Here is a 16957-nt window from a genome sequence, read left to right on the forward strand (position 1 = left end):
TACCTTTCTGAAGTCCCGCCCATCGGCTCCGAATCCCCGCCCACCCACTCTATTCGGCACTGAATCACCTCAGCCAAACCACTCAAACAGGTAAAGGTGGGTAGAGAGGGCTGCCTGAAGAAGCCACACAGGTGAACCCGTTGTTTCCGGGAGCGCAGCTGCCATGGCTGAGTCTCAACTAATATGCATGGACGATGAACATGTAAACGTGAAAATACCCGAGTCCAAACCGGAGTTTTATTACAGTGAGGAGCAGCGGGCCGCGCTCGAGCAGCTCCTCAGGAACGGGGATGGCGCGTTCAAGATGCGCCTAAAAGAGGATAGCGTTAAAGACTTTCTGTCCGCCAGGGAGATCAAGTGGATGCGGGAGACCTTCCAGGAGTATGACAGCGACTCGGACACCTGCTGCTCACGGTCGCCCCATGATACGAGCGAGGACTCGGGCGTACACTCTACCTACTGGCCCACCATGTCTGACACGGAGATCCCTCCGCTGGACATCGGTTGGCCCAGCAACGGCCATTACAAAGGGGTGACTCGGGTGTCGGTTTACACCCACCCACCGAAATCCAACAGCCCGCATATTAAAGAGGTGGTACGCAAACTCATTCAAGAATCTACAAAGGTAGGAGTCTATGGCATTTTATCATTTATGTCAAAACACCTACAAAAACTAGAATAATTTTAAATACATAGTTAAAGGGTAGTTCACCCAAAATAAGTCATTTACTCACCCTTAACTTGTTCCAAACCTGTTTGAGTTTCTTCTGTTGAACATGAAATGTGATGTTTGAAGAAAGCTGTAAAACTGTCAACATTGACTTTAATAATATTTGTTTTAACAAATGTACTATGGAAGTCAATGGTTAAAGGTTTTTTAGCATTCTTCAAGGTATCTTATTTTGTGTTCAGAATAAAGACACTCATAAAAGTTTGGAAACACTTGAGGGTGAGTAAATTTATCATCTATCATTTATCATAATTTTTTATTTATTTATTTTTTGGGGGTGAAATATCCTTTAAGTAACAATACGTTAATGAAGAGCATGTCTTTGAGTTCCACTAGTAGGCCTAATAATAGTTCACTCAAACTTATCTTAGAGATCAATTATTTTTTCCATTAGTCAAAACAATTATATATTAGATGCTGGTAATAATTACATTTCAGCTATCCCATAGTATCCCAATAAAGTTTTACATTGTTACTGTTTGGTGTTCACAATGTTTCTAGAAAATGGCATGTGATCAGTTCCGCTAAGACTATTCACTACCTTCAGCAGGGCCGGATTAACCAATGGGCATTATGGGCACAGGCCCAGGGGCCCCTGCGAGGGTGGGGGAAACGCCGATTTTGTAGTGTCTATTTAGTCTACGTGCAAATAGCACACCTCGTTGGCTCATCACCGTTTGATTGACAGAGACAACTTAACTAAAGAGAGCATCTAACAGCGGTGTGAGTGGCATAGCTCGTAAAGCGCATGGCTACATGTTTTGACACAATCAATCATGAACCCGGTTCGAATCCAGCATCTGGTGAGCTCATTCTTCTTTTTCCCCTACTACATATCAGATTTTGCCTACTCTTCATCACGAGGAAGACAAGTAGGAATCATTAATAAGTATGTGTATTATGCAAGACTCAGATTCATAGAACTGGATTGGAGAGGGGTTATATCCTAATCATATGCATTATTAAATTTGTAGAGATTATACATTAAAAATACCCTTAAATATAAATTTTAGCACTGCTTCAGTCAATCTGAATAAGTATATTAAAATCCATTAATTTCCACTAGTTGTATTAGTATTTTTTTTTTTCAAAGTGTGCTTTAAATGCTTCAAAAATAAGTTGAATCTTTGTAGACTTGAAATACATGTATATGTACTGTATATCATTTATTTAAAAAAAAATGTGGGCAATAACATATAGATTAATTTTATTACAAAATATGATAATAATTTAATTTTTTAATTCAATTATAGGGGTGCGACCAGGTAGGGGGGCTACAAGACATTGTGCCCAGGGGCCTCTGAATTCTTAATCTGTGCCTGACTTTCAGGGTCAAATTTTGGTTCATTTTTAAAGGTGGCCCTGTTACAGCGAGTGTGCAATCCATTGAACTACTAAGTATTAATTAATTACATGCACTTAATGTATTGTTAGGGTTACAATACTGGTTAGGTTTAGTGTCATGTAATCATGCATGATTAATTGTAATTACAACAGTAAGTAGATTGAACTTGCAACACGGATGCCTTAAAATTAAGTTATTCATTTCTTATCATTTTTTCAAAATTTTGAATTATTATAGTTTTTTAAAATATTTTGGTTCTTGCTGCTGTTCTAACATTCCAAATGTATCTATTTCCATTGCTACTGCTCTTATTATTACCTATATGCCCATGGAGGTCAGTGATTCAAAAATTAGCATTTTGTTTAACAGAAGTGGTAGCAGGACATTTACTACTATAACCTACTAGTTCAGTAATTGTATTCAGTTTTCATTAGTTCAGTGTTATTCATTTAAATCTAGTTTTACTGATACTAAATGCCACTTATACATATTAGAAAATTAAAACTCACTAACAATATTTTAAACCTAGGAAGTATACATTCAATCCTGTGATTAAACAAGACCAAAACTACAGTATGTTGTTAGTTAGGTAACCAGTGATAAAGGAAAGGACCTTTGCATTTTACAATATGTGTACTTTATATTTATCAAAGAAAATTAAGGCTAGATTTAGGTTTAGTAATTGTACATGGATATTGCCAAGTTTTGGTAATGATTGTGGACTGTGAAACAGGACTAGTAAAATAATGCGCTACCAAAATGTAGTGCTATTACAATACACACACACTGGTCAATGGCTAATAAAATGCTATCTAGTAGCTTCAAAATGAAAAATACTATTATCTAGAAGTAAAAAAAAAATGTATTCACAGATTACTTAACTAAAATGTTATAAATAGTCTACAGTAATGAAAAACAAAATGTACTGTCACTATTGGATTATGCACTTGGAAAAAAAAAAGTGCAAAAGCAGTGAAGGAAATACATACTGGTTAGTTTTAGTTGTTAATAGATCATGTATTTATGTACATGTTATTTGTTGGTATTCATTTAATTTGTATTATTCACATGATGACGAAGCATGTGGCCACAACCAGTTTTACTAGTTTATATTGGTCTGCAATTATGTTTTAAATTAACTGTAAGTCATGTGGTTTTATAAATTCAGCTGCGGATGAGATCATCTTTCAAAAATAACATTTACTTAACTCTGACATGAATGTATTTAAACCTGCCATGAAGTTTTGTGAAGGCAGAAGAAACAATAATGGACTAATAACTGAGTTTAGTAGATTTTATTTGCTGTAAGAAAGTCAAATTTCTTGGAAACAGACAAGACTGTGGGTATTTTGGAGGAGTGTCAATAATTTAAGAAACAGCTTTGAGCTCTTATTTGGAAATCACCCACAGTGTTTGAACAACTATCTTTCATCCTGATATGTAACAGGAACATCATAATTCATTTGAACCCAAAATTAAATTCATGATGAAATTAAGATTGAGAAGGAAAATAACTTTAAATTAAATTACAATTACAAATCTGATAATATTTAGCTACGATATTTGATTTGAATTTTGATTTTGAATTACATTCATGTAGTATTACTGTATGTGGATAAATGGCAATGTTGATTTAAAGCAGTAACTTAGCGATGATGTTATTAAGAATATAATAAAATCATTAAAGGAGAGGATTTTACTGCTAGATTAAAGATCAGGTGGCATTTAAAGAATTTTCTTTAATCTATTGTAAAGTACAATGCGTGTCACTGTGAATGAGTTTTAGTGAAAAGAATGAAATAATAATCAGTCAGGGAATAACCTCTCTAGCCTTGGGCTTTATCTGTAAGAGCGTTCTTTGTCAGTAAGAGTGCCAGAGGCTTTAAGACTTGCCTATTTGCTACTAGGTTTACACATACATGAAGTATCTTCCTTAACGGTTATAAATGAGTTATGACTAGGCACACAGAATCAGGCCCACAGAAAGTTACACAGAAAGTTTTAAGTCTTATTTAAAATTGTATCAATTTTAATATATAATATCTAAAATTATAATATATATTATGTTATATTTTATATTCATTTCCATAATATTTATGAGTAATATATCAATGTTTAGATCCAATTTGTAAAGTAATATTTTCTTTTGTAGTGGATGCAATATACTGTATGTGAGGCCTACTGTAGCTTGTTGTTTACCAAACAAGTGGATATACTGTATATGGATTTGCAGTATAAACCTTAAATAAAAGTTGAAAAATTATTTTATAAAGGGATAGTTCAATCACAAATGAAAATTCTACCATCATTTACTTACTCTTTATTTCACTGTAAAAAGTTGACCCAACTTAAAAATTTGAGGCAACCAGCTTCAGGACATTTTTGAGTCAACTCAAAAAAGCTCTGCAGCAAGTTACCTTACAATTTCAGGACGAGTCAACTTTTTTACAGTGTTGTTCCAAACTATTTTTATGCAAAAAAAAGATATTTTGAAGAATGTTGGAAACCTATAACCATTGAAGGTCATAAAATTACTTTTTCTGCTATGGATGTATGGTTATAGGTTTCCAACATTCTTCAAAAAAACATCTGATGTGTTCAGCAGAATAAAATATTTTTTGAGTGAACCATCACTTTAAGTTTTAAGCTTTTATGCTCAAAATTATTTCTCATATAAATCCACTAGGCTCGGGCGGTAATACGCTAATATGGTATACCGCAGGATCTAAATATAGCAATGGTATTAGTTTTAATACCGATATACCATAATAAAAAACAATGCACTTATATAGGAGACAAGGATTAAATACTTAATATTAAGTATAATTTATTTAGGTGACACTTTGGCGCATTGGGCAGCACTGTCGCCTCAAAGAAAGAAGGTCGCTAGTTAAAGCCCCAGCTGGGTCAGTTGGCATTTCTGTGTGGAGTTTGCATGTTCTCTCCATGTTCGTGTGGGTTTCCTCCGGGTGTTTGGTTTTCCCCACAGTCTAAAGACGTGCTATAGGTGAATTGGGTAAGCTTAATTGGCCATAGTCTATGTGTGTGAATGAGTGTGGATGGATGTTTCCCTGTGATAGGTTGCAGCTGGAAGGGCATCCGCTGCGTAAAACATGTGCTGGATAAGTTGGCGTTTCATTCTGCTGTGGCGACCCCAGACCCAAACAGTTTGATGATGCTGTCTGAGCCTCATATTTTTTTTATTTTGCACGGTAATACCATATACCAAGGTAAAACAGGAAGGAGGTTTGACGGTATCAAAATTTGGATAACGCCCAAGCCTAAAATCCACAGATTTTTTTTTCTAGTTAAGATATTCAGATTCTGCCTGCATGTTCCTGTTTATGACACATTTAAGTTAAGGAAAAAGCAAGTGCCTTTAATATGTCTCTGTTTACTGTATTAACCCCCAATTAATACAAACTGTATAATGAAGGTTTGTGAAAAATTTAAGTCCAACTACATTCTATTGTCACTTCACCCTACATTTCCTTCCACAAATGTAAATCTCTAATACATTTATACGAAGACATTGCAATCCCAGGCTCACTGTAATCTTTGGACCTGATTTTATTGGGCCATTTCTTTTTGTAACCATAAGCGGTATAATATAGCTTGATCAATTAAATTGAGGATACGCAAGTATTTTACTTTTTGCCTGTCCTAGTTTACTATGATCACATCTCTATGCAGGTACACAAGTACACAAACCAGACTTAATGTTTGTGGGTTGTGGTGAAACCTATTCAAATGCACTAGTCAAACTGAGTTAATGTCATTCCGGCATGTGCTGCCCTTGTTGGCTTTAGTTTTTCAGCTCCGTTCAAGTAGATATGCTTTCATACAGCACCTGAGACGGTGTTTAGACAATTAATTATGAATTTTACAGTTCATCTGCATTCACACCTTTGTAACATTCTTTCAACAGACACTATGTGCACTTTTATGTCTGTATCCTTGTAAAAACCTCAGTATTTGTTGAGTTTTAACATGTAATCTGTAGTTGGATGATGTTTAGACATGTTTTGAGTTGAGATCCGATTGCTGGCTAGTGTGACGTTTTAGTTTCAGTAAATGTGTCAATGTTAGCATTAGACTGTGTCCACAGAACATCGTGTTGACATTTTATTGAGGTTGATCCTGACGCTCATACATATGTTTTAAGCCATGCCTTCATTTGAAGCATGTGCCACCTCCATTTGAGGATCTGGTAAGAAACATGCACGTGTAAGAATGTTAAAAATAATTTCCTCATACTGCAACTCGGGCAGAATGTTAAAAAAAGTCATCAGTTCCTTGTTTGAAATGAATCAATTCCTATATTACAGACCTGAAAAAATATTCTGAAACCATTAGACAGAATCTAAGTTATCAAAACTGATTCTGCTGCTCTCTGTTTTGTCTTTAATGCAAATTGCTTTGTTCTTATTTACATGAGTTTTCTTGTGCGAGTGCAAAAGGAAATATGAGGCCTAACCTTAAAACCTTTAAACAAGCTTTGAATTGAGCCATTTTGATTTTTCCAGATCATTATGAGTTTTCTGCTGACCTAGTTTGCATTTTATCTGTTGAAAAGCAATATAAACACACACGTGCCCTTTGAACCAGATTGTTTTATAGGTACAGTAGCTTGTGACTTCTGTTCAGATTGAACTTTACAGTAGGTCTTAATCCCCAAAGTATCAGCTTGTCTTTAATGGGTTTGGTGAAATATAGCTCTCAGTGTACTTCATTTACCTGTATTAGAGTTCATTCAAGCTGAGACAGAAAAGGTCATCAGAAAGGCTCACACAGTGTGGCTAATACAGTATAAACACCAGATGTTGTGATAAGCACAGCGAGTAAGTCATGCTCTAACCGCTGGCTGATTTTCAGTTGATTGCAGTGGTCATGGACCTGGTGACGGACCTGCTGATCCTACAGGATCTCCTGGATGCTGCGAGTAAGAGAGGGGTGGCTGTGTATTTGCTGCTGGAGGAGAATGGCCTGCCACACTTCCTGGACATGAGCAGCAGGCTGCAGATTTCTGCACAGCACCTGAGGGTGAGTCAGGGTATCTGCAGGTTTTAAAGAGTTATATTGAGGATGGTTTAATACCAATCAGAATGAATTTAAGACCATATTATATATAATCCAGAACTTGCAAAAATAAATGCAGTGCAACTAATGACCATCTTTAACACTGTTAATTAAACATATGCATATACAAGTGTGAAAAACCTCAAAACATTATTATTATTATTATTATTATTATTATTATTAATATAATAATATTAAAATAATAATCATCCCCCAAACTACATTAAGAACATTAACGAAACAATTTTCAAATTTATGCCTATTATTTAACAAAATATAACAATATTTTATATGTACATTATAGCTTTTTTTATTATTGTTTTATAAAAGGTTATTGTTCTGGTAAAGCATTTGCTGACAACTTTGACGTGACTGATGTTTTCTTTCTTAATAGACAGTTAAGAAAGAAATTATTTAATTTTCTTTCTGCTAGACAATAATTTTGTCTAGCAGAATTATTTTTAATCATTCAGCAAACATTTTAAATATACCTTAAAAGAAAAAAAAAGTGTCTCCTTTAAAGCACTGCATGCTGGTCACAGTCAAGCTGGAAATGGTAAGATTTAATGTGGCGCCAGACTGGACAAAAGTCAGCGCCAACACTCGGTCTCGCATGCGTGCACACTCAAGTCTTTGGTTCCGCCTATGTTATTCTGCTTGATGATAGACAAAAAGATTTAAGTAGATTTCAAGAAAAATGTTGTTTACTGGTCAGTTTGATTGCATTGAAAGACCTCTGAAATGCGTTTTTTAAAGATGGAAAGACATTTTAGGACTTATTAAAGCCTTATTTCTATACTATGGAATTTAAGACTTTTTTAAGGATCAGCAGACACCCTGTGAGTAAGACCAATTGGATGTGCGTACTTTACCCTAAAAGCGAAACAGGGAGATCAAAATTGTACGATGCATAAACCCAACAAAAACGGATTTTTATTATGGTAATATAAAAGACAAAAATAAAAAATAATACTGCTAAAAATGTAATCAAATATCAATGGAGCATTTTATAACTATGGGTTCTTATGGGTGCTGAATAGGTTTTCAAGGTTAGAAAAGTGCTTAGATCTCGAATAAAGTACTTGAAAATGTAATTGTATTGCTTTCATCCTAATTTGGTCCTGCTGTAAGTGGGTAATACTAATTAGCTATTTAAAAATAGTAATGTACATATGCATACAATGCAATGAAAATGAAGTCTATGCAAATTCCTATAGCATGATGTGGCTGTTTGTTTATTGTAAATGTAAGTGAATGACGTTTAAGAGAGTAAACTACATTGTGTGATCATGCATATGTAGGTACTATTTAAGAACCCTTAATGTAGTGATAATATTATCACAGAAACAAAAGGAATAATACAACTAAGATAGCAGCACAAAGCATTGTGATGATGCTGATTGGAAGTATGTTTAATTATTTTTTATCTTTTTTTTTTTTTTGATAATGATAATCTATTTTTGTAAAATAATGTTTGATGTATTACATTTTACAAAAAGCAAAAAGCTGGAGTTGTCATTCCATTAGCAAAACTGCAAAAAAAAATTATTTTATTAATTAATTATATCATTATTCAAATGACTATTGACATAATATTGGTGTTGTATCATTTCATTACCAAGGAATTCTGCTAAACCTGACGGTTGAGACTATCCTGTTGTAAGGCAAACATTGTTAAACTCAACAACACTATGTAATCTTTTAACTTCTGCCATGATGGAACAGAAACCCCAGTGATCCCATTGAGTTTTATTCTTATTCGCTAGTCACTAGTAGGGCAGCCAGTCATTTTTACTATTTCTGCACAAAATTTCATAAGAAATCTGTGAAAAACATTTGCGGTTTTGATTTTAAGAGTAATTAAAACTTACCACATTAAATTAAAAAAATAATAACATTTAACTTGTATTTAAGATGTACAATGCAAATCCACTTCACTGAAAAAAAATGATGAGAAGATGATTCATTGAATTTACATTTTAAAAATGACATTTTTTTTAAAGGTAAGGTAACAATTTATTTGGCTTGAATTTAAACAAACAAATTAAGTTGAACATTACTGTTCAGCCTATATAAATTGTTTTCGACAATTTTGCAAAATTGTTTTTCGGTGTTTGGTGAACAAAACAAGTCTCTCAAATCTACTAAAAGACAGAAAATAATACTTTACAAACTTTACTGTAAATGCATAATATTAACAATATCACTGAAATTAATATAAAAAGGGAATAAACATATTTAAACACATTTACATAATAAATAGAAATCAAAATAAATCTACAGGTTTCTGCGTGCTTTGCCATTATAGTAAACCAACAGGATTCTTTCTGCCCTTTTATTCTAAACTCTGTGTGTGAACAGAAAATGTTAAAGTGAAGAAATGTTATGAAAATGTCATAAAGTGTGTATATTAACAACAGTCAGACGTGCCTTATCAAGCTTCGCTGTAAAAGAAGTCAAACTTGAACATGTGACTTGCCATGTCACATATAAACGCACATTAACTGATTTGTCAGCTGGCCTAGAAGAGATCTTGTGTGAACTTGAAACTCGGGATGATTCTGGAGCTGTTGCCACAGGGTTCAACTGACTTTCTGGTCCACCGTGCACACGCATAACAGCACGACAGAATAAAAACCAGCGCTTTCTGCAAGACTGCCCTAAATACTTGCCAATCTCTTACAGATACTGTGCCAGCAAGCCTTATCTACGAGGATTGTTTTATATAGGACACTAGGGCTTTTCATCTGACAGCAATAGAGTTGGATAATTCAGCATTGTTATTTCCTGAAAGAGATCTGCAGATTTCAGCTGAACTAGGGAAAAAAAAAGAAGCAACCTGATCTCATTTTGGGGAATTGTGGAGCACTCTCATCTCTCACGCTTCTGCTTTTTCCTCATCCATGCCAGCCATGTACTCAAGGCACTTTTGAAGCTACAGTGTTCCTTTCTTTCAAGGCCTCAGTGTGCAAATGAAATCGCCACACCTCTGTGTGCAAGGATTTATTTTTCATTAACCTCACTGCACCGGCTTCACTTGGATATTTGCCCAGGTCAGGGGTGTTGCTTTGACACCTCATGCCTTTTGTCAAATCCAGATCTCCTACTTTATACCAAGAGGCCCATTTGCACCAAGAGCATGACTGTAACAATAACTGTAAGAGCATCCACGCTAAGACCCTGTTTACACTAATATGTTTTCGTTGTAAAATGAATAAGGTCTGCTACGGTTATGCCTTCCGTCCACACTACCCCAGGGTTTCGAGCACAGAAAACGGAGCATTTTGGAAACGCTGAAGAGGCTGTTTTCATTCTAAAACACTGCTGCTTCGTGTCAGTGTGGATGGAGAAAAATGGAGACATTTGAAAACGGAGGTGTGGCTTCAGACATTTACCTGATTGGGCTTTTTCTCAATATATGGCAAACACAAAACACATCCTTTTATTATAAGTTCAGACTTCACAAGTTTGTTATGGTAAACAAACTCCCAAGGACACATCGGGTAAATCTTCAAAGGGAACAGTGGACTTTTTAATGTCATTGGCATCACTCTGGCCACGTTATTTCACTTTCTTTACAATAAAATTAAAACGTGATTTAAGGAACTGTCAATTTTCAATTTGATATTAGCAACTTAACAGACAGGCAGGTTTTATTTTTTTCTTCACTGCAGCATTTTTTGTATTAAAATGTATGAATATATTTATATATTATTTGTAATATAATTTTGTCATTTAATACGTACAACTGGGTATATACATATTTTAAATGCTCTATTCATTTTCCCTGGGCTATATGACACTTAATAGGTTATTCCCCTTCTATTTAATGATCCAATAAAACAAAATTATTAACTACAGTTTTTTTTGTAGTTCAAAACTGCCAATTTTGCATTATATTTAAATTAGAAATATTCGAATCTTGGGTTCAAGAAAACAATATTTCGCATCCTAGTTAGGAAACTTCCTCAAAAAGTTGTTAATAAAATACTAAAAGGTTAATATAATCAGAAAAACCTTTGACCTTTTTAAATTTACATAGCCTATTAAAAAATCCTGTCATCTTGTGGTTTAATGGCAGACCCTATAAGGCGGTTCTGTGGAATCAAATTTAATTTTCAGAAGTGTTTTTAGATGGTGTGCAGTGAAATAAAAAAAAAAATGAGTTTTTGGTTACCATTCAGAAAATTAGGCAATAAATGTTTCCATCATTATAAGTGCACAGTTTAGGATTTTATATTCTCCAAATTTGCTTGAAAATAGATCAAAGGAAACAGAGCTTCTAAAGAAATAATCTCCAGTCCCAGAAATGTTTTGATGACAGATATATTACAGAGCCCAGTCAGCCTAAAATGTCCTTTCTTCTTCTGCTGTTTCAGAACCTGCGGGTGCAAACGGTGAGGGGCTCAGGCATGCCGCTGTCCTTTGGGCGTCTACCAGGATCCCTGTGTTCAAAGTATATGTTGGTTGATGGAGAGAAAGTAATGTTTGGATCATACAGGTTAGAATGTAGACCAAGCAGTAAACCTTGTTATTTTGTTCATTATTGGCATGCACTAATATGCTTTACTTTCAATCATAGCTTTACATGGAGTTCCTCTAGGATGAATCGTAACACAATCACTGTGATGTCAGGACAAGTTGTTGACTTCTTTGACAACGATTTCAGAGAACTATATGCCGTGTCTGATAAAGTGGACTTGTATCGTGAGTTTCACATCAGTAAGCCTGCAATGCAAGTTCCTGTGTTGAAAACGCCATCGGAACCCATCAAACTCACAGTTCCCGTGTCCATGTCGCGCTTCCAGATCTCTGTAGGAGACACCAAACCAGTGGACCTAAAGGTGCCTGCACATAAATACCATAATCCAAAGTACTCTTTAGTTGTTGGCAATAGCCTAGGCGTGACTGGATCCCTACAGGATCTTTCTAAGCTAAGGGACTATGTTGACCATGCCTCTGTGAGTAACATGGAAAAATTAATCTACACCAATGGGGAAAGTTTACATCCACAGTCTCCTGCGTCCCCAGATGGGACGGAAGACACAAAGGGCGAAGGGAAGAAGCCCTCGCCATTTGGTTCTAAAAAGCAACGCTCTTCGTTTAGGAATTACTTGAAAGGCAGAGCTAACAACCAAAGTCCAGGCGCTCTTACTAAAACAACCCATCAAAACATAGACGCCAAACAGAACAGTCCTAAAGACATTAAGCCTACCAGCCACTCCAAGGAAGCATCGTGGTTAGACAATCATGTTAAGGAGAAAGAAGAGCCATCCAGACACCTGAGTCCTGCTCCTCGAAAGATTTCAGATGCTGACAGCACCAATGAGGTCGAGGACACTTTTGAGTTCATAGAGAATCCACCGCAGGTGAAGTTTAAGCTCAAAAAGAACAAACTGGGTCCTCGGAGTGTTTCTCTTCAGACTATTGCCACAGATGGTGAGGATGGTACGTATCCTGTGCAGCATTGTTTTGATTTGGGGTTAATTATGAAGGTTAAGATGTCATTTTTCAGGTTATTATTGTGATTGTGTTGAAGCTGATTGCCTGGAGTAGGCATAGGCCAGTATAAGATTCTGACAGTAGGATGACCTTGGATTAAAATATCACGGTTTGACAGTGTTAATTACTGCTCTATAATATATTCTTTTAAAATGTCTGGGCAAAAAACAAAAACATTTTTCTCCTTTGAACATAATTAATTTTATTTTGAGAAACATTTAAAATATTTTGGAACAGTCAACTTCAGGCTAAATAATTCAAACGAATTATTGACTTCTGCTCTCTTCATTAGTTCAAACACACAGATTTCTTTACAATTTAAACGTAATTTTTGTTCTCTGGTAGAGATACTGTTGTCATAAAAAAAATAATAATACAATTTAAAAAAAAAACATAAATAAAAAGTGCTACATATACTGTACCATAGGAATGGTATAGCAGAACATTTTGGTGGTTTTAAAACTTTCCCAAAATAGCGATATTCCTTGAAAGCAGTTATCATCCCATGCCTAGTCTGGAGCATCATAGTAGAGTTGGGAGAAAGAAAGCTTTTCAAAGATTTGAAATTATTGAACCAATTGCTCCGCAAAATGTTTGCATGCTAGGGACACCATGGGGGTCAAGTTGATGTAAATCCAACAAAAACTGTAATGCAAACTTTTTTAAACGTATTGCGAACCTAAAATTGTGTAATTTGTGTGTTTATTTAATATCTTCTTAAATATTTTATCTATTGTTTGTTTTATTGTGGGCTTCACACAACAGGCCAACAAAAAACTATTAAATATTGTTCCCATACATTTTACAAATGTATCATTAAAACATCTGCAACTTATAAAACTGATCTGAGATCATGTAAAAACTATGAAACCATTACATTTTCAGAACGTTTCAAAACGGGTATGATGTAGTGAAGAGCTGAAATCACATGACTTTGCCAATTTCATACACACTTTGACCCACTGGTTTGAAGCTTCATGAAGCAGTGCTTCAAAAGTAGCCATTACTATCATTGTACTCTGTACTGAGAGTTAAAAAAGATCTGCTCATGTGTATGATTAAAGTATTGACATGTCAACAAGCCTTCAAAATGCACAAATTTTAGCTGTTAACATTTTTATAAACTTCAATTTTGCCGAAACTTCCATTAATTACAAACATGGTTAAGGTGTTTTTTTTAGGCAATTGTAAAAAACAATATTAAGCAGATTTGTAGTGCAAATCCATTTACAGGATGTAAAAGTCACATGGCTATGCATTTGTTGAAACGTACTTTCTAGTTCAAGATGTAGCAGGGGTCAACTCATAAAAGGTTTATCTGTTGATCCAAAAATTCGGAATTTCTGTAGCTTAAATACCACCACAATCATTATTTTTAATTAATACGGGACCAACACGCCTACATACTTGTCCTTTAACTGAAAAGAATGGCTAGTGCTGTTGCTGCAGTAAACCTACAGTACTGCCATTTATCGTCATGATTTTTTTAAATGACATGTCATGAGGACAAAATGATGATTTAGTTTCATAGCATTGGCTAATTAAAACCCCTTTCATATCATAATACCCTTTTCTCAACATTTAGAAAATATTACAAATGTTTAGGTCATACCTGTGATAAATATCTGCCTACTGTTGCACATTTTAAAACATACTATGTACTGTATTTCATCAAATTACAGCAATTGATATTTGATTATCACATTATCACACTAAGCCGTATGAGTGTGACAATTACAATTTTTTATATTTTGTTATGCTTTCAGGTCCAAGAGGACGGAGGCGTACCCAGAAGAAGAACTGTATTCAGTCCTGATTTCTATTTCTGCTGGAGGAATCAATCAACATCTTCATGCGTGCTAACAGATCAGCATTTTGGATAGCAGAACAGGTTGTAACAAGAACAATAATAATATGCGATGTAAAAAAAATAGATTTTTTTTAAATTCTGTACAATTTGGACAAGATGTGAACAATGTTTCCTCCTACAATAATACTAATTCAGCTGCCTGCTGATAAAGTATTGGTGCTGTATTTTTTGAGGGATGTGAAGTGGTTTGGACAACCTCCAAATTGTTGCTGATTCAGCAAGCTGCTGCCAGAAACCAAATGACTAATATAATTTGCACACTGAGATCATGTGGCCTTCATTCACAGTTACGAAGCTTAAAGTTAAACCTCGGAGAGCTTTGAAAGTAAGGGTCTGAAAATGTAGCATGTGTTGTTTTCCGTTCAGCTGATCTCTACCCTGCATATTTGCATATCAGTTCCACTTACTCAATCCTCTTTCATAAATGAAGGGAAAAGGTCCACAGCAAAGATGACTAATAAAAACAGGTCCTTTTACCACTAATGCGCAGTTCTATAATCCAGTCATTTCAGTGGAAATTTTGCATGAGGACAAAAAACAAGGAGATTTACATCAATCATGTAAAATTGCTGTTTCCAATCAAGCTTTAAAAGTGACTTCTGTGAGAGCAGTGAGCTCATTTTTTTTGGCTTGCTTTTGAAATTTTGCTAATGTGAAGTCTGTAAAAAACAAAATACTTATGGTGTTATGTTGGGAAGATTAGTACCTTTATTTTTTCTTTTACATTTTTATCATATTTTCCTAAATATAAGTACTTTTTTTTTAACATGCTAAAACTTGTATTCCCAATTGCCTTTTATAATTCATTTAACAGCAATCAAGCAAAACATGCACCAAAGCACGCACACTTTAGATTAGTGTCGGATGATTGACACAGAAGTACTTGTTTAGAGCATTTCTCTCTAGTTTCACTTTAAAAACATTTGTTTGGGCTTGTCATTTTTAAAACACATTATTGTGAATCCCACTATAATTGAAAGGATCCCACACCTGCAGTTCTCCACAATAGACGCCAAGTGTTCTCCAGCCTCTGTAACCTAGACTGCAGCTCCTCACAGGAAGTTTGGCCAGAGGAGAAATGGTCGTGCCCAACTGAGCCTGGTTTCTGTCAAGGTTTTTTTTCCCCCTTCACTTTCATCAATTGGTGAAGTTTGTTCCTCTCCACTGGCTTGCTTGGATTGGGACTTGTGGAGCTGCGCATCGACGAATTTGCTCTTCAGTGTTTGGACTTCCAGCTGTGAAAATTAAATCACACTGAACAGAACTGAACTCTGAAAACTGGACGGACACAGTTTCAATTTACTAGAACTTCTATGTGAAGCTGCTTTGACAAAATCTACATTGTAAAAGCGCTATAGAAATAAACATGAATTGAATGGATTTGTTTTAGAATGACAGGAACTAAAATACATGATCATATATTTTGTACAGTACCTGTGTTGTTTTTAGGTCTATGACAGCATAGTTTGCATTACTTTTAATTAAGTTATAAAATGTGGCTTCTCTTTTAGTCTCAACAATGTAATTTTAATGTGTGACTTTTTTACCAAACATACGGTATGTATGATACGTATGGTGTGTGTTTCTTATGAACCCATACAAATGTTTGTTTAAAGACACAAAATGCAACACTGAGGCAGAATGAATGAGAATGTATCAAGAAGGGTTCTTATAAACAAATTTTTACTTTGACATTCAAAATGGACATCTAGCATGTTTTATTAAAGAAAATATCACAATGCAGGGCACCGAAACACCTAAAATGCACTATGAGTGAATTCCTTTGGTTTGGAAAGAATACAGGAGTAGGACAGAATTGATGTTTTGATCATGAATCCTATTAAATAAAGGATCCCTAACTTATATAAGGCTTTTTTTATGTAACTTAAGATTATGTGACCTTGCACTGTGATGGCAGAAAGACAATATGCTTAATTGACCATATATGGGTTGAATCAGGCCTAATTGTCTAATGGCTAAAAGGTACTTTCTCTCAGCTTACTAGTTTAATTATTGTAGATCATCAAACCTCATTACAGGCTGCTATTTTTAGAAAATGACACCTGCTGAAAAACCTGTATTAACACAACTCATCTTTGATTAATGTAGCAATTATGTAGACACCAGTGAGATCTAGAAAAAAAAAATGAATATGTTTCATATCACTATTCTGACGCACTCAATGAATTCAGTCTTGAATAAAAAGTTGTTTTCTTAAATAAACATTAATTATAAGTTGAGAGTTTAACTGATGTAAAGTCTGGTAAATTCCACAGAATCTGTAGTCATGTCAGCTTTAATAAGTGCTGCAGACTCTTACTATTGACTATTAACTTTTTTTCAGTTTAGCTCAAGAGACAGGTCTGACCACTGAAAACACAACCGCCATTATCTCAGCGCCTCTCAGGTTATTCGCGGACAGGCTGAATGG

The 16957-nt window shown here is 34.9% G+C and overlaps 1 protein-coding gene across 1 annotated transcript; it reads left to right on the plus strand.

Moving 5' to 3' along the window:
* Positions 1–119: 119 nt before the first annotated feature.
* On the plus strand, positions 120–15740 carry fam83fa (family with sequence similarity 83 member Fa). Its single transcript, XM_690066.11, has 5 exons — positions 120–625; positions 6951–7118; positions 11534–11655; positions 11737–12602; positions 14423–15740. The coding sequence occupies exons 1-5, from the start codon at positions 164–166 to the stop codon at positions 14470–14472; spliced, it is 1668 nt and encodes a 555-aa protein (XP_695158.3). The 5' UTR covers positions 120–163; the 3' UTR covers positions 14473–15740.
* Positions 15741–16957: the final 1217 nt, after the last annotated feature.

This window comes from Danio rerio, chromosome 3 (assembly GCF_049306965.1).
Source record: "Danio rerio strain Tuebingen ecotype United States chromosome 3, GRCz12tu, whole genome shotgun sequence".
NCBI lineage: Eukaryota > Metazoa > Chordata > Actinopteri > Cypriniformes > Danionidae > Danio > Danio rerio.